Below are 19,755 nucleotides of genomic sequence, written 5' to 3' on the forward strand. Positions count from 1 at the left end.
AAGGACAAGCACACTTCCATTGATCGTCCAATTGAGATGGGAAATGGAATCTTGGACTTGTGTTTGTTCTTGTGTATTTTGTTGTATGCCATCAACCGCCTCACCAACTAAAGCAATACTAGCATGTCAGTAGGATAAATTGGTAGCATGTAAGGTGGGTAGGAGCATCCTTGCACTGTTATGTAGGTGAATTTGGGAAACTGGATGAACCAAGCACCGAACTTCTCTACTAGCTCTTTCACTTGTGGGGATAGTCTTTGATGAATGCCACCTTGCAACGTTATTGTGATGTGCATAGTGAAGGCATCGTTCACTCTTCTGTAATGTGTCTTGCTAGGGTAATGTAATTGTATGTACGATTCACATGCTCTCAATTCTCCAGCTCTTGTGCCAATTGGACCTCTATAGATTAATCCTACATACTCATGAGCTTTGGCGAGTGAATATATGATGTATGAACTCATGTAGAAGGTCCTAGTACCCATAAGTCTCTTGAGTTGTATATAAATGTTGTTGCTAATGATCCTTGCCTAGTTGATCTTCTCCTTTCTAGTTGATACGATCTCTATGAAGTAGAACATCCAGTTCTGAAACTGATAAGCATAAGGAGTTCTCATGACTTGGTTGAGCAGTGTGATCAAATCCCCAAATTCCTCCTTGAAGTCAATCCTATGGAGCTTAGCGGGCATCTTGGATAGGCTGGGTTTGCTCTTAAATAACCAATATTTGTTAATATTGCCTAGGCATATGTCAGGATCATCATCTGTAATGTCCCTTGGCTGTTCAAGTGTGAATTTGCTGCCTAAGCCTTGAAGGAATATTGTCAAACACTTCTTATGCAACCTCTATATGCGCTGGTCTGTAGTTTCAGTCTGGTTTGTTTGCTTAAATGGACATTGAATTCAATTTGAATGCTTTCAATTAGCACTACAATGACTAAGCAACAAGCTGGATGCAAGAGCAACTTTCCTTTGACTTTTCAAAAGCATGTAAATGAGTTTTACAAGCAAAATGCACTCCTACAGCCAATGGACATTTTGTTGAACAATTGGCTTGCATACTAAGAATACTGATGAAACTACCAGCTTAAACTCTTTACTGAAATGCAATACTTAAGCATGAACCTGCCAAGACTCTTGGCTACAATGAAGTATAAATATAATATCAAATCTGTTATCAAAGACTACCATAGCAGCATAGTGTTCAAATATGAGAACCTGGAAATGATGGCAGCCTGCTGGTTGATTCGATTTCTCTTTGATGTCCTTGCTCTGGACTTCAATGATGAGGCGTCTGCACTTCCATCCTCCCAGCAATGCTCCTTGAATTTATTTACAATCTTTGGTGGCCTTCAATGCCAAAAACGCCCTCCTTGAATGGGGCCGTCCCTTCCCTAGGTCTGCAATTTGTTTAATAACTGATAACAGCCTTCTTGCTGCTCACAAACAGACCTTAAGTTGGCTGCCTAATCAAATGGTTATGCTTCCACAAACTCTCTCAAGCTTTTGGATGAATAATGCCCTTAAATCCTCTGATAGTTTCACCAATTTGCACAAATGGAACCTTTGAATGAAGCTCCCCCTGGATGCCAAACTCACTGGATATTTCATCAATTCAAATGGCTGCAACACTGATGAATGTACCGTTCTCCAATGGCTCGAAGAATGACACCCTTGGCATCCTCCTCTCAGACAATTGCATCAAAATAAATGCTCAAGAATGAATGGCTCAATTCCCAAGGCTGAATATATATAACTTCATGAAGAAGTCGATTTCCCTCCAAAAGCACATATAATAATAATTAAATGTTATTACATTTGCATCTTTTAATATTTAATATTAATACCTTGGTCTTGGCGCCTCATAAATTAATTCAATAAATGGCCCCCCTTTAATGATGACTTGACCCTCAAATTATAAAGTTAAGTTATAACTTTATAATATCACTTTTAATTATTTCATTATCTTTCGAGCCATTAAAACATTAATATCTCCTATAATAATCATTATTTCCTCATTCTGTTTGCACCGGGGAGTTGACCATTTTATCCTCTGTCCAACCCACTGACTTACTAAAAATAGAAAGGGTCCCTCTCCATCGTCTCCTAACTTACTATAAATAGTAAGTATATGAAACTGAGCCCAAACGAAGACCAAACTGGAACATATTGAATTCTGGAGAAGACGAGAACCCCCATTAACCAAGCCCCTGCCTCAGAAGACCCTCTATCCACAATTATTAGCCTACGAGGGTCAGAATGATAGGCTAATCACTCAAGAATAGGAATGAACTAAAAAGGGGACATTACATCATTGCAGACAACCTGCGCTGCTTCCTTGCTCTTATATATCATGTTGTTGAATTTAGGTATATGGAAGGCTTCACTAATAGCTTTCTTGAAAAGGTAAGTGAGCTCTTTGCCATTTGGTGCCACTATCATCCTCTTGCTTGCATCATAGTGTTTGGCACACTCAATGATCAATTCATTGGTGGAGGGAAGCTTGCCGCTTTCACTATTCCACTTTCGATCATCATCTTGGAGTATTCGGAAGGCTTGGTGGTGTATAGTGGACCTTGAAACTTCTTCATGTTGATTTGCCCAAGGTTGATATCTCCTACATTGCCCCAAAATGATGTAATCTTGGATTCTTTCATATCACTTTTTGAGTCCTATTGGTGTATGTTTTATCATTCACCGAACATTAGAATAAAATGGCAAGGACACTCTACCCTCTCTTGAACAAAATCACTACGTGTACCAAGATTGCAAAGAAAGACCACACGGTGACTCCAAGGTTTATATGTGCGAATAGACAACTATATGTTGGATAGCTTCCTTGGTTATGTATGCTGAAATACAAGGGGGACTTATGCTCAACTAATACCATTCACAAGTTAGGACTAAGACGAATTTGACAGTAATTGCTCTCTTTTTTTGGATTTTCAGTTTTGGACTTGAAAAAAAAAGGATAAAAAGGATAAGGGTTTAGAAGCTCTATTCTACTCCTAAGAACTCAAGAGACGATAAAGATTATAGGTGAAACCAATAACAATACTGTGCTTCACCACACTAAGGACAACTACACAAAGTAAGTGCAATCTTCTAGGGTTGTGCTCAATATTTTCATACTGCGAATAATACCATCCAACGAACAATATTTATTCAAAGTAGAAGTTAAAGCATCCATGATATAAGCTCAGACTAACTTTACACATTGAACAAAAATCATTTATTCAAAGAAAGTATGAGCAATTGTTTCACCAATCTATACTATCAAATCCTTCATTCATCTAACAACTTTGTAAAAGCAAATTTACTGTAAGCAAATCTATTCTATTGTTGAAGAAAATATGCAACCATGCAACCCGGTGATAACAATAAGGCTTCAAAGCAAACTGCAAATGAACTTATATTACCAAATTAGCTCTTAGCAACAATTTCATTAATCTCTCCACACAACAAAATAAGAGACTAGGAGTTTATATAGAGTTTCGGAAAACAAATGAACGGTCGAGATCAATCTACGATAAACGTTCGAGATTAAAACATAACAACCCTAATTAGGGTTTCCCAAAATAACATCAAGGACAAATGCGTGAAGGACAAGTGGCACGAGGAGCTATCTTCTAGGAAGTTACATCCTTATCCTCTCGAGTGGTAGTATGTTCAATGAATCTTGATACGATCGGGTTGATCTCCTCCATTGTAATATGTGGTAGCATATTTACCTTGAATTCCAATCTGTTCAAGTCATTTGCACACATGGCAAAAGCAATCTCCCATTCCAACTCCTGTTTTTGGAAGGCATCCTGGATGGATAAAAAATTCGATGCCTTAGTCAAATTCTGCTTCAGGATTGATCTAGTGATGGCAAAGAAAATCTTTTGAGTTCTGAGCTTTAAATTTTCCACCTGCATATCGTTTTCTCGGATGGTCTCCTTCTCAAGTAGATTAGCAGCTACAAGGAAAATCCTGTTTTGAATTTCTCTAATCTGCTCCTCAGCCTTAATACTATTAGCCTTCACTTTTCCTAGGACTTCATGCAACCGATGCCTAGTACCATGTGTTGAAATCATATGCAACCCTGCTGCGATTACCTTTCCATCAATCAATTCCTGCTTAGGAATTCCTTTCAACACCCTAAGGCATGGGATAATTCTGTTATGGACATCATGAAGGTCATCCCATGCTTCTTCAATGTTCGCAATTTTGGAGAGCAAAAAGGAATTCTGTCCCTATGCCAACATTAATCTTTCCACAAATGTGGTTGCTTCTTCACTTTTGCTCACCATCCACTCCTTGGCCTCTTTGGCTGTCACCCTTTCTTCTTTAAAATCTTTGATTGCTTCCTGTGGAGGATTCAAAAGTGGAGGAGCCACTGTATCGCCTTGATTAAAAGGCTTGGTCAAGTGCTGAATATATTCCTTCAAGCGCTCAATTTCTTTCTTGTATTCTCTTTTTCTTTTCTATCTCCTTTTCCAATCTAGCCTTAATAGAAGTGACCGAATTGTCCAAATCCTCAACCTCCTGACCTTTTGTAGTTGGTCCCAAGTCGATAGTGGTGATTTCTGTAATGTCCCTACTATTTAGAGATCATTAACCTGCAAAAAAGATCGTTAGAACATGACAAACATATATGTATATATAAGTAATCTAAATTATAATCTAACTTCAATGCTTATTTAACATCATCATAATTTTTTTCTAATAAAAAGGATACGAATGCCATACAAAGCGTGTCCTTAGGCGGCCGTACGGCTCCCCTTCTTGGAACCCCTTGGTTCCAAGATGTCCTTAGGCGGCCGTGAAGCTCGCCCCCTTGGTTCCAAGCCCTCCAAGAAATCGAAGATGAGTTCGAATCCTGTCTTGGGTGTAACCTCTTACGCCCAAGCCCTCCAAGGAAGACCCTTGTCTTTCCTTGCCTTGGGTGATGCCTTCATCATCCAAGTCCTCAGAGGGGATCGGCTCGACCTTGAGTCCTGTCTCGGGTATAACCTCTCATACCCAAGCCAGCCAAGGAAGACCCTTGCCTTTCCTTGTCTTGGGTGATGCCTTCATCATCCAAGTCCTCAAGGGGAAGTGACCAGATCCTTCTCTCCTTGGTTGAGTTTTAGTCAACCAAGCCATACATTTGCATAATAGTTTCAGTTCATAAACTATCCCTTGTGTTAACATGAATTCTTAATGTATTCTTAATTAACATAGATATATATAATCTTCCATCTTTTACATGTGCATTACATTTCTTAACATACCTTTGTATTCCTAATCTTTCTTAATATGCAAACTTATGTATACAACAATTAACAAATTATATCTTTTACCTATTTTTAGTGATTAGTGAATATTATACATTAATATATGTATGAATATTCACTAGACTACAATTAACATCATCTCTTAATGAACCTTACCTATTACCTATTACTCATTAACTAATATTAACTAATATCAATGAACCTTACAATTAACATCACCTATTAATATTAGTAATAATAACGTTTCAGATACTATAGTTATATTGTTTAATGTAAGTAGGAATTCTGTTTCTTACCTTTCTTCCACAGTCTGCTCTCCCTTACCTTTCCTCTGCAGTCCACTCCTCTTCTCCCTTTTTCCCCTCCCCCTCTAGACACCAAACCGATCCTCATTAAATATCCCGTAGAGTTGTAAGAGTGCAACCATTGTTTAGAATAGACACATCTTATCATAATTGTATCTCTTTATAATCGGTTTAATGTTATAATCGCAACTTTTCGATTCTGTATATGTTGTTTGTATCAACGTATGTATTAATTATGGTTTTTTTTTTGTAAACCGCACGACCTTGCGTATTACAACCGCATAACAAATCATTGGCTTGGTAATCAAGTTTGTCTCTTGGTAATGTCATACGACTTCCTATATCCATTGTTCCACACTCTTTTGCTGGCCACAATAAAATATATCAGATATAATTGTAATAGTTATCATGCTAACATATCCATGGATATTCGTATACGGCATATCTACGTCTCTTAACTCTTGTTACTGAGGTCTTCAGACTAAATATTCCGCAGATTAATACTTCACCGCTGTTATTAGATGTCCATATTCCTTTGTATTGTCTCTTCATACTTGAGATGCCCAACACCCGATAGGCTTGTGTATACTAGCGATAATGATTATTATAATTACTGCATTAATTCATTCTATTTGCTGGCTCCACAATGTTAACACAAATGATCATTCACCTTGGGCCACGTTGTAACTATATTATAGTTTAGTCTTTAATAATCTTAGTCAATGTTGTTGGCCTTCTTAATCCTCTTCCAGATTGATATCTGATTATCCTAAATCATTGTCTATTTTGAGGAGACAATCTCTGACATCAGCAGTTAATAATTAACTTTATTTAGAATGGTTGTTATTCTATTATATATTGTTTTTATTGAATAGTTGTTTTTCTGGATTTATTATTATCATATTTGTTTTCTAATTACTTTGTTATTTATATTTCTTATGTTATCATAATTTGATATATCAATATTATTATTTAATAATTTATTTCCTCTTTTAATATATTAACATTATATAATGTATTAACATCATTTTAATAATTGACTTTATCATATTCCAAGAATAAATATTAATATATATTAATTAAACAATTATTTAATAAATAAATAAATTTCAAATAATCATTTGTTGTTAATCATTATATTAATTAATAGTAATACTTGCCTCATTTAGGATATATATAACGATCAAGGAGGGGACATGACAATTTCATATTCTTGAGGAGTAATGTCTTTCTTTGCCTTGTCCACTTTTGGCACATCAATCTGAACTATACGACAGCCTGTTTCATTCCTCTGAATTGTGGAAAACCGCTTGGCTGGCTTCTTTGTAGCAACCTTACCTACTCTGGCCAAGAAATCAGCCATGTAATCTTCTTCTTGGACTTCCATAGGTACTTTTATTTTCAACCTTTCTTTCAACCAATTAGGAATTGTAGGCTGTTCAATGCTTTCTTCTTCCCGATTACTTTCTTCACATGGAATATCCTGACCTCCTCAAAGAGTGGAAATCATTCCCTCTTGAAATTCCTTGCCCAAAATATCCATTTCATTTTCTGATTCAAGTATCTCCTTGCTTGTAGGAGATGGGGATTCTTCTTCTTGTTGGATCGACTCCACATTTCCTTCATGGATTGGAGAAGGAATCCTTATTTCAGCCAATGACTCATTCTCAATGGTTAATACATAATTCACATTCCTGGACATAGTAGAATGGGATGGTTCTGATCTCTACTTCTTCTGAGCAGGTTCATCATTCACAACTTTCTTCCCCTTCGACCTTGTAGAGTCATCAACTAATTCCTTCCTTTTCCTGGAACTAATGCTTTCAATTGGCTTGACACTTTGAGACGCTCCCTCATTCGAAGAATACAATTCTACTACGCCTATCAAGTTATAAGTGAGTCATATTCCTTCGCTTTAGCACCTGGATTTATTGATCAACTCACCATTGTGAATACTTGACAACTGGCCACATCAAGGTGGCTAAATCTGCGAGCTCTAGTTTTGACCATTTCATAGGAGGAAGAGGCCAATTCTCATCAAAGTGCGGCTGAGTGTACTCTCCATCATCCTCTAATTGATCAGGCACATGGAAAAGCTCGGTTGTTTTGATCAATCTTAGTGGCAATCTAGACCATAGTCTTTTCCAGATATCAAATTCGTCCACAACATTTGCCCCAAAATCCTCCAAATCAACCCGATGCCTATACTTCTCTCCATTCACCGATCTAATATGGTTGTGAGGATTGAAATTAGCCCTGGACCGGTAAAATATGAATGGATACCACTGCATTTCCAACCTGGCACTCTCAGTTGCCTGTGTTGTTGGGCAAGACCAAAACATATTTTCAATGAAAAATGGAAAGGAAATGGCTGCCTTTTGCTTTGTTCTTTGGAAGCCTTGATATGTTTCCAATTGTCTAAGAACTTCAATCAAGATCATTCTGTTGGTGGGATAAATCGGAAGTCGATAAGGACATTCGGTAAATCCTTGGACTCTTATATATGTGAATCTTGGATATTGGATAAACCAGGATCCATACTTGCTTATCAAGCTCTCGGCTTCTTGAGTGAGGCTCTGATGAGTTCCTCCTTGCAATGTCCTGGTGATGTACATAAAAAACACATCATTTACCCTTTTAAAGTGGGCCTTTTCGCTAAGTTGCAGCTGTGGATAACAGTCATAGGACTTAAATTCATTCTCGCCATTTCCTACTATGCCTTTGCAAATCAGCTCTGTATATCTGTAGTTTCTTGCTAGTAGGTAAACTATGTAAGAGCTCATGTAAAAGGACTTCGTCTTTTCCAAATTTTTTATTTGTTCATCAATGTTGTCACTGATTATCTGAGACCAATTGAACATTTTGACACCTGAGGTGATCTCGTCAATAAAATAGTACATCCACGTTTCAAATGGCGCACCTTGAGGGCTTCCCATTACTCTATTTAACAGCAAAATAATATCACCATAGTCTTCCTTGAAGTCAGTGTGAAGCAATCTCTTTGGCACTTTCCTGAGAGTGGGCCTTCGCTTCTCTAGCCATGACTTATTGACATTTGTCATGCAAAGCTCAAGCTAGTCTTCATAAAGTCTCTTGGTTTCTTCCTTAGTTTTATATGAAGTTCGTTTGTAACTTGGAATTCCGAATGCTTCCTGAATAGCTAACTCCCCGAGATGAGCCAATATTCTCCCATTTGGCGCAATGATTTGGCTTTCTTGGGCATTATAATGTATGGCACACTCCACCATTAACTTTGCACATTCCACAGCTGGTGGGAAACCAACTTCCTGGACGATGCCATTCCTCATCATTCGACGAGCAACAGGTGTTGGCAAGTATCCATCGTTCTCGTACATTCTCCTTTTAAAATCTTTGAAGTCCACATGGCTAAGGTTGGTGTCTCTAACATTTTTCCACTTGGAATTAATCTTTGACTCAAGCTGCAATCCGTCATTAGTGAACTTCATCTAGGATTTTCTTGAAAGTCCTCCTTGATTCGACATCAACTTGCAAGAAACATGAAAAATTTAACATTACTTTCAAGAAAATTTAAGGCTTTAATCCTGATTTTGGACCTTTTGCTTCATAATTTCACTTTCAGCCTGTCAAAAAGATACATTTCTATGAAAAATCAAACTGAAAATGGAAGAATTTGGCTCAACACTTTGCAAATTTTGTGAGAATAAGTGATTAAGACAAAAGAAGGATGAAAGAAATCAATCAAACTCAGAATTTGAACCTTCGAATTTATACTTTTGATTGGATTTCTTGAAAATTCTGCCTTTACTTCTGGAAATTTTTGGTAAATTTCTTCTTTACTCAGAATATTCACTTTATCTTTCGAAAATCCTCCTTCAAAAATCTATCTTCTTTAACCTTGAGAGAGAGAGAGCTCTTCAATTTCGAACTTGAAGAATGAAATGAAAATGACAAGTTGAATTGGTATAAGGCTGGAGAAAATTGATTCTTTTGGCAACTTCATGTTTTTTTCTTAGATTCGTCGAACTTAGACTCTTTTATTTTTGCCAAAATGGAAACTTAATCTTCTCTTTGAATGATTTGGCATGGAGTCTTTTGGAATCTCCTAGATTCTTCTTGAGTTCGAAATTTTCTAAGTGTTAGAATTATTTTTTTAAAAAGATAATTCTAAGTGCTAAGTGCATTTTAAGTGTTGGATAAACTTTTCTTGATTTTCAACTTGGCCAACTTCTAACCATGGCGAACTCTACTATGTGCTAGGACATTTCATTTTTAATCAAGGGCGAACACTGAATAACCTTATGCCATGCTAGGGGACTTCTTATTTTCCAAGCCATTTGTTCTTTCAACATGTCAAGGCGAGCTTTATGATTGTCAAGCCATCTTTTTTTCATACCTAGGTCGAACTTTATGTTTTACGAGCCAACCAACTTCTCTTTGACACACACCATGCCACTTTTAACCATCTCATGTGCTAGGCGGACTTTAAGATTAGTAGGCCAAGGTTGGGCGCACGTTGTGATTGTTTGGCCATGTTTATCTAGCCTTGGCCGACTTCAACCTCTTTAAGCCATTGCCATCTTGTCATGGTGGACTTTAGGATCAGCATGCCAATGTTGGGCGAACTTTGACCTTGGCTTGACATCTTTCTTCATCTCTCCTAGGCAGACTTGACTGTGTCTTGTGCCATTTTTTTTAATGCTAGGGCGGAGTTTAGCTTTGGCTGGCCAATTTCTTTTAAGTGTCAAGGCGGGGTTCACCTTGCCTTGGACATTGCCTTGGACATGGCCAACTCCATTGATGGTAAACTTTGAACCGGCTTGAGACATGGTCTTCTCCATTTAGAAACTTTCTGCTATTGAACACTTAGATGATTTTTCTTGATCAACAATTCATGTTTGTCTGGAACATCTGGATCAACACCTTGTTAGGAGATTTTCCATTGCTTTTTGTACTTGGAGACACAAATTTTTGATTTTGAGGATAGGAACCCTGTTGCCACGACCTGAGCGACCCAATCCTAGGTCAACTTTCAAAAAAAGCTGAAAAAAGCAAACAGCAAAAAGCAAAAAAGTAGGCAAAAAAGCTGCTTCTCGGATTGGTCCCAAGCAAAAAAAGCAAAAAAGCAGAATCCCACAAAAATAGGAATGTGTTAAAATTGACCCTAAGCAATTGCATTTTTCGTCCTTTGGGCCTTCTGAGCACTTTGATGATATCCAAATACTGTTCCGAGCATGATTTCCCTATTTGACCTAGATGACCTCTTAAAGCTCTAACTTCAGATTCTCAAATAAATGGACTTATGAAATTGCAATGCTAAGACAAAACCCTAAAAAGAAAACTATTGGGGGTCCCCATCCGCAATGGGGCAATGTGTAAAATAGGTCACAACAAGTCCTCCTTGATGAGGGTCAGTCGTGCTCCTGCCATGCTCTACTTGTGAGAGTTGTCTAAGTTAGTCTTATGATATGATATCAATGCTTGCAAGTAGAAATCAATTGCCTAGGCTAAGAATCTCTATCCTAAAATGATAATTCATCAAAATCGTTCAATATTGCCTAAAACCCTAGGTATCTAAGTTACAACCCTAGCTTACAAATCTGATTCTTAATTGAATGTGACCATCTAAGCTAATGAGTTGCTCATTACAAATGTTCTAAGATGATCAGAATGTGTTAAATTAAAGCCCTCAAAACAAAAAAGCCTCATGGAGATAATAGATAAGAAGCTGGATCAGTCTTCAAATAAGGTCTGATTTTGTATAAAAATGATGAAATGAGCCTTATTTCAGACCTGCAAATGTTTCAAAACTGACTGATTATGTTAATTCAACTGCTTCTTTTGACAAAATCATCCTCTCTTGAATGAATATGCTCTTGATCAATCACTGGATTTTGTCAATCTGTTGTGTAGATTCGATAGTCTTCTCCAATTCGCTGTAGGATTGATGAATTCACTGTATCTTTAAGTCCAAATCATCTTTCACTCAAGGAAGGGAACTCACTATGATAGAGATCATTTCGCTGTGAAGGGTAATTGAATTGGAAGCCTCTACTGACCTTCGCTGTGTCCAAATCAGAATCGCCTCTCTCTGTGTGGAAATTCGTCATGACCAGCAATGGTATACTTGGATTGCTATAACTGGGTTAGATTTTGCTGTGAATAGAGGACCGATTCTCTGCATAAGATCATCAACTTCGCTTCCTCAATGATCTTGCCATAATCCCAATCAAAATCACATTCAATCTGAAGTGAACTCACTGTGAATTGCAATGGCAAATTTGACAATAAGATTAGAATCACTGATTCTGGAGACAAGTTCGCAGTGGCAATTGATGAATTTCGATCCTTCGATGATTTCATCTTTGCCTTCTACTTTGGAAATCGCTGTCAATGATGTCTTCACCTTTGAAGACCTGACTGAAGTTGCAGTATACACAAGCAATACCGTTTTATTGTTTGATCAAATGAAATGATCAAACAATCTATATAGATGTTTAGAGAAGGATCACACCCTCTCATAGAGCCGCCTTGCAACCAGCATTAAATGATTTGCAATCCGAACTCATAAGGCCGACTTGGATCATAAAATTCAAAATTTAATTTAAGAAAAAAAGTCTTTGCATCGTGGAGAAGGTCCAATCAAAGAGGCGCTTCAAAACATATCCATCATATTAATCAAATCGCACTTGAGTTGCATAGGGGAAGGTAATGCCTTGAACACATCTTGCTTTTGCTAAAAGAGGGGGGTCTCAAATCTCTATGTTGTACTTTATCATTGCCCCAGGAGGATGCAAATCCTTAAGGGGGCGATATCCTTAGCTCAAGGATGAAATATTCTTAGGTCAGGAAGGCATGAAATGCTTAAGGGGGGGATATCCTTAGCCTAGGGATGAAATATCCTTAGCTCAAGGATCCCTGAAATCTTTTGCCTTAGCCGAATTTTCCTTACCTCATTTAAATTAAGCAATCAAAAGGTGAGTTGTTGACATCTCAAAATGCAAGTGTAAGCTTCACCTCAAACTCATTTATTCAAAGGATCACATCCAGCAATCCAATCTAATACCTAAACTAAAAGCAAATGAGGGGTCCCCATTTGTGATGGGGTGATGTGTGAAATGGTCACAACAGAGTGGAAATGTAATTTCTTCCAATTCTTTTCTTTATTTTTAATGTCCATTGGACTTGGAGTTTATATAACTGTAAGTGACTTCTATTGTTGACAACAATAAGCTAGTGATTCTTTAAGTCTTTGGAGAGATTGCTTTCAAAATTCACTTATTAAGTTATTTCATTTGGTTTATTTGTACTGCAGGATCAAGTACGCACAGAAACTTACAGAGCTGCAATAGAACAACACCAATACCTTATCCAAGACAAAGTGAGAGCATATCTCACTTAAACTCTGGATAGTTTGATTGATGGCTTGATTGTTAAATTTGAAAACCGATCTAGAGTTTTCAATTCATATTTAATCTTATGTTTCTTGCCATGGCAAATTGGCTATCAAGCTTTGTTTGTTTACATTTCTTTTGTATCCATTCACAGGTGGTTCTGGATGTAGGGTGTGGGACAGGAATATTATCTATATTTTGTGCTAAGGCAGGTGCTAGAAAGGTGTGTTATATTATCTATAAGACTAGAAATGTTGAATAAGTTGAAAGTTCAGTTCATTATTTAAGAATCAGAATATGTTTGATACATGTCTTACATTTTTCATATTTGTATGGCACCACATAACAAGCATACATTATGTCAAGCAGCATCGATATGAATACACAAACACAAAGGGCCACTAGAATATAATTAATCGAAACAATAAATGGTTGAAAGAAAGAAAGTGAACAACAGGTTTACAAAAAAAACCATGCTCTTACTTGTTTCATCCAGTTTTTTCTGCTGATTTCATACACATATCTTAAATCAGCCATTAATTTACTGTTTCATCCTGCATTTTGTGTTTTATGTTCAAAGTGAAGAGGGTATGGCATACAAAATTCCTTACCCTCCTTTCAACTTGTTACTCCAGATTTTCCTCATAGGTCTATAAGGATGAGATGTTTGAATTCTTCTATCAACATGTTGAAAAAATATTGATCAAGCCATATTTTCCAGCTTGAATGACCAATGTGGCTACCTCAAAATGGAAAACCCTTCAAATATTCATTTCTCCTTAGATGAAATGGAGGATAGACTATGTCACATTAAAGAAAGATCTTTAACATGCAGATTTATGGATGCACACCTGTTGTGACGTTTTCACACATCGCCCCATTGCAAATGGGGACCCTTGCTTTTTTTGCTTTTTAGGGTTTGTTCTTTAGGTTTTTTTAGGGTTTTGTTAGTTGGCCTTTGCATTTTGAACGTCGTCCAGGGGATCACATAGGATAGCAAGTCCGGCTTGAGTAAGGTCTTGATCCTGAAATTTGGCTAAGTCTGGAATGTCCTGATCCTGAATTTGACTAAGTCTGGAAACTGAAAAAACCTCCAAAAACTAGATTTTGCAATATAACTCCTGGAGGTCTGAAACCACTCTCAAACATCCTGAAAGTATATATGGAATATAACTTAAAGTATAAGTGACATTTCCTTTTCTTATACTTAAATGTTATATTCCATAAAAATTATCCTGATAGAGAGTGCAAAAAGTCAAATTTCGCTCGTGTCCTTCTCCAAGGGTCCAGAGCGAAAAGCGCTCCTGCCCCTCTCCAAGGGACCAAGGCGAATCGCTCATGTCCCTCACCAAGGGACCAAAGCGAAAATGCTTAGTTGAGCCATTCCTGACCTTGTTTGGACGAATTGAGACATCAAAGGCATGGTGAAGGACGAAATGAGCATGATAGAGCATCCAGACTTGATCAAAAAACAACGAAATGATGAAGTTTTTGCCTAGAGGGTCAAATTCGCTCCTGTCCCTCACTGAAGGACCAGAGCGAAATTCTTCATAAGGTACGATCTGGGCAAAGATCAAGCAAGTTTTTGGTTTGAAGACAAGAAAAGATGTGACTTGAGCCCGTTGAAGACAAATTGAAGATTATCAAACGTCAACAAGGGACCCAAATGCCCAAGTTCGCTCCTGTCCCTTAGGAAGGGACCAGAGCGATTTTTACTTGAGATGATTTTCTTGCCAAGTTACAATCAATCCCAGGGCATGGATGAATGAAAGGAGGTACAACGGATCCGTTGAAGATAATTTGCGAAGATGATAAAGTGAGATGAAGCCCACAAGAGCAAAATCGCTCCTGTCCCTCTCCAAGGGACCAGGGCGATATGATGATTATATTGCCTCTTCTTCAAATTCAAATCACTCCAAGGCGAAGAACAAGGTGCCAAGGACGTTTCGAAGCATCTCCATCAAGCACAAAGTTACAAGGATCGCCACATTGAGGGATTTGCTCTAAAATATCCTAATTCGCTCCTGTCCCTCAGGAAGGGACCAGAGCGAAAATTGCATAAAGGCATAAATTTCGAAAGTTAAACAAGCATCAAGCCACCAAGAGGAATCAAGGGACGTCATTTCACGCATTGAAGGTAATGGCAAGTTGAAGAACGCAAGAACAAACTCAAAACCTTGAGGATCGCTCCTGTCCCTCTCCAAGGGACCAGGGCGATATTTGCCAAGACACATGTTATCCTTTAAAGATCACGTTGAAATAAAGTTGTACAAGGTTTGAAACGTCTTCTAAAAGATGATGAAGGAGGAGTTGATATCAAAAATGGAGAATTTCAAGTGAAAATATTTGGATCGCTCCTGTCGCTCTCCAAGGGACCAAGGCGATAATACATCCTAAGGCACTCATTCACACATGCAAGTCGACCTAGCTTGAAGGACCCAGCTAAAATGCCGATTTGAACGTAAGGATGAGGATTTTGGACGTCAAAATTGCACGAATCAAGACCAAGAAGGTAGATCGCTCCTGTCCCTCAGTCAGGGACCAGGGCGATGAGGTACGTATTATTTCATTTTCAAAAATTTGGCGCTCAAACACATTTCTTTAAATTTATTTTAAATGCTAAAATCGATGGATTGCAAATTTAATTAAAAATGGCATTTAAAATTTGCGCTTGATATTTATTAATTATTTTTGCCTTTATAAAAATCGAAATTTATTAATTTAAATAATAAAGGCATTTAATAATTAATTATTAATTAATAAAAAATCAAATGGGGCGCTTGATTTAAAATTTGTTTCATTTTACAAGGGTCGGCCTTTTAAGTTTATTTTAAATTTGTCTTATTTACCAAAGTCGGCCTAAGATCAATATGAAGGTAAGCGCCTATAAAGGGAAGGTGGTTTATTCATTTCAAATCATCATTTAACATCCTTCATTAGCATGCGATTTGGAGAAGACAAGGAGGTGCGAAATTGTCATTCAAGAGGAGGGCGTAGACATCATCAAAGGAGTGCGAGCTTAGTCTCAAGTTGGGCGAACTTGCCAAAGACCACGTCAAAGATATCCTCAAGGGTGATGAATTGATAAAGGGATTGTTCATTTAAAGAAGATCACGTTGAAGCCATCTAATTTTGATTTTGCCTAGGCAAATTCCTTGTTTTGCATTCTAGAGTTAGTTCTCTAGTGAGGTATGGCGATTTGGTTTTATTGTTTTAATTTTGAATTTTGATCGTCATAGCCTTAAATTTTGAAATTTTGAATTCATAGCTCAATAGTCGTTTTTAGGAAATGATTAATAAAGGACTTATCATTAAGTTTCCTAAAAATTGCTCTCTAATTTATGTTATGTATTGCAAAATCATGTTACTAATTTTGAAATGTTGTGTAGGCATCAAATGGAGATCTCATCAAGGAAAATCAAGCCGGATCAAGGACGGTCTTCGCCAGGACGATCAAGTAAGGACATGGGCAACCTCTTTCAATCCAGCGTCCCAAGGCGAGGTACATCATCATCCTGCACATCAAGGACACAAGGAGTTAGAACAAGGGCTCGTTGAAGAAGTAAATAGTTCCAGATGAATTAATTAAAGCAAGCTTCTCAACAACATCAAGTTGAATATCTACCAAGTTACAAGTGTCAAATGAGGTGGCGTCCTAGTCATCATTTCTCCAATCAGTGAGGTCCACCTCAGCATGTCCAGATTCAATGTACTTAACTCATGGAAGGTGGCACAAACTCTGATGTACCTACCCCGGCTATCCATTGGTCGATTTTTCTAGAAGGGACATGTGTCCAAGCAATACAATTATTTCATTGGTCAAGCATTAAATGTTATGTAATGGTTGTAACAAACCCTAATTAGGGTTTTCATTGTTGAATCTTGGCCATTGATCTTGAATTGATCTAAGCCATCAAATTGTATTGTGGGCACTATATAAGCCCAGGCATTTCATTTGTAAAGGGGATTGAGAGATAATTAGCAATAGTTAGAGAGATAATATAGAAATAGTTGAAAGCAGTTAGTAGATAGAGAGTAGTTAGAAATTGATAGAATAGCAATTAGAGTAGAATAGGAGGACAAGGCAAGAAATTGTTGCCATTGATTGTAAACAAACTCCATTTTCATTGAAGTAATGGTGAAGTGTGTCGTTTCTTGCAATTTGCATGGTTTCTTGTTGAGTCTTCAATCCTAGATGGTAGATGATTAGATGAATGGAGGAAATGTGATTAATTGATGGTGGAATTCGTATATCCATACTACTAGCAGTTTGTTGATTGCAGACTTGCCTTGTGTAGTCAACTGGAATCGTTCAGCTTAAGCTCAATTTCAATTTGTTGCCTCTTCATTGATATGCATCAACTTGGATGGTGTCTATGCCTGCGGTGATAATTTGAACATCATAAAGCTCCCCTTAGAAGATCGCACTAGTCTTGTGTAGATGTTCCATTGATGTCAAAACAAGATCTAGTTAGAGTTTTGTCAAAGATCAATCATTGCTCCTACATTCTTAGTATTAGGATTAGATCTTCTCTTCGCCCTTATCCTTTTTCCATTTTTTCCAAGTCTAAGTTAGTCAGAGCCTGTGTCCAGCAAAGCAGATCGGAAGTTCAATCACCAAATGTAAGTCCCCTTGTGATTCCAGCAAATCACATCATACCACGGAGAGCTTATCCACACGTAGAGACCCTACCAAAAGAACCTTGGAGTCTACCTAACTGATCCTTTATGCGAATCTTCAGCAGTTAGAGACTTTTTCTCAAGAGAGGATAAGATACCCTTAGGTATTTTATTCTGTGTTAGGCTGTGTACAAAATACACGTCAACAACACCCAGGGTCGAAAAGTTTGAAGTCTTGGGTACACCAGAATTGGAAGTTAAAGGGGTCCATTGATGTCCTCGTGATGCTGAGAGGCTCAATATTTACCAGGCTGAAGAGGATTTGACTTTGCAAGGAGTTTGATGGTTCTACAACAAATCCACTTTATTCATGAAGCCACAGGCTTGAATTTGCAGTACTATAGGTGAACTGCATACCATAGTTTTAGTCTGAGAAAGATTACCTTTGTTCCCAAGAGAGTGTTGGGCTTAAGTCCTGGAAATGAAAATAAATAATATGATTGTAGAATTCATAGCTGTATTTAAACTTTCTCTTTACCCTAGTTTGTTTTACTATATGAGAGTCTATTATTATACCAAATTAGAAAGCTCTACGCTAGATGGAATCTTATTGAAGCTTGGTGGAATTGAATGGAACATTGTTGATGTGTTTTTTATGCACTACATACACAAAATAAAATACCAAGGTATCTTATCCTCTCTTGAACAAAATCTCCTATTATGCTAAACTTCATGATCATACGAGGTGACTCTAAGGTTCCAAATGTCAGGTTTTGACGTTTGGATAAACTCAATGGTTTGATGTGATATTGCTGGAATCATGAGGGAGACTTACTTATGTACTTGAACTCTTGCTTGAATGCTGTTGGAACGTAGAAATTCACTTGATTTGAAAAAAAGATAAAAATGATGAGGGTTTAGAGAAATCTAATCTACTCCTAAGATCAATGATAGCATTGGATCATGCTAGGATGGACACATTTTTTAACCAAGCTTCGCTTCGTCATGTTGCCAACAACTACACAATGCCGATACGATCTTCCAAGGAAATGAAAGGTTTTCATGTCATGAATCATTCACCCAAATACCCAATACGTTGGCGCAACTTGAATATACATATCCATGTTTGAACTTTACACATTTTAATGTTCAGGCTAACTGTGCATTGTAATTGAAAATCATCCAACCACAAATAGTATGAACCAGGGAATTTTCAACATCCACACATTACTCCATCACAATCAATGAACTTCATCTAACATGAGGAAACAACAAGAAACCATATAATATGCAAAAGAAACAACACATTCCACCATATCTTCAATGAAAAGGATGTTTATTTACAAGCTTGGCAACAATTTCTCCCTTCTCCTCCTATTCTACTTCTAACTACTAATTGCTTGCTATCTTGATCTACTAACTATTAACCTTTACAAATGAGGAGAGCAAGCCTTATAGAGTGCTTTCAATACAATTAAATGGCCAGGATCAAATCCAAAACAATGGCCAAGATTGACAGATAGAAACCCTAATTAGGGTTTGTTATACCCATTATATAACATTTAATGCTTGACCAACGATAAAATTACAATAAACATGACACATATCTTTCTTTGAATATGCACCAATAAGTGATGAGGTTAGGTACATTGGACCTAGTGCGTCCACATGTGGTAGTTATCCTCTTTGTTGGATGCGTCAAGTGCATTGAATCTGGATGCCCTGACTTGGAAGGATGTGATTGGGTTGGAGATGACTAGGCGCCACCTCAGCGTGCTCATCTTGGAGATCATCACAAAGTGGGGTGATTGAGGCATATCTCTTGATACTCAACATATCCAAGCCTGTGATGAATGAGATGGTGATGGGAGATATTCCCAAACTGCATCATCTTTGGCGATCAGGTCCTCTAACTTTGATTAACTCTTCTAGAACTATCTTTTACCTTGATCACATTTCCATTCTCTTTCTCTTGTGTGGAAACTCCTTCCTTAGGATGTCTAGAACTTGTTCTTGCATTTCTCTACATCTTGAATCTCCTATTTTAGATTACCTCCTTATCCTGACAATTATTCTTGAATATATGTTCCTTCCTTGATGTTGATCTCTACACTTGCCTTGTAGCACCTCTCCTTTGATGCCTCCTCCCTGTCATGACTCCTTCATGCTATCAATACAATGCTGAAGTTGTAAAGTG

The 19,755-nt window shown here is 37.5% G+C and overlaps 1 protein-coding gene across 1 annotated transcript in view; it reads left to right on the forward strand.

Moving 5' to 3' along the window:
- LOC131035425 (probable protein arginine N-methyltransferase 6) overlaps nucleotides 1-19,755 on the forward strand; it is a 216,866-nt gene that overhangs the window by 17,105 nt on the left and 180,006 nt on the right. Inside the window, exons 2-3 of the mRNA XM_057967123.2 lie at nucleotides 12,860-12,925; nucleotides 13,093-13,161. Of these exons, the coding sequence (XP_057823106.1) occupies nucleotides 12,860-12,925; nucleotides 13,093-13,161 (135 nt within the window). The remainder of the gene's footprint in view (nucleotides 1-12,859; nucleotides 12,926-13,092; nucleotides 13,162-19,755) is intronic.

Source organism: Cryptomeria japonica, chromosome 7 (assembly GCF_030272615.1).
Source record: "Cryptomeria japonica chromosome 7, Sugi_1.0, whole genome shotgun sequence".
Classification (NCBI taxonomy): Eukaryota; Viridiplantae; Streptophyta; class Pinopsida; order Cupressales; family Cupressaceae; genus Cryptomeria; species Cryptomeria japonica.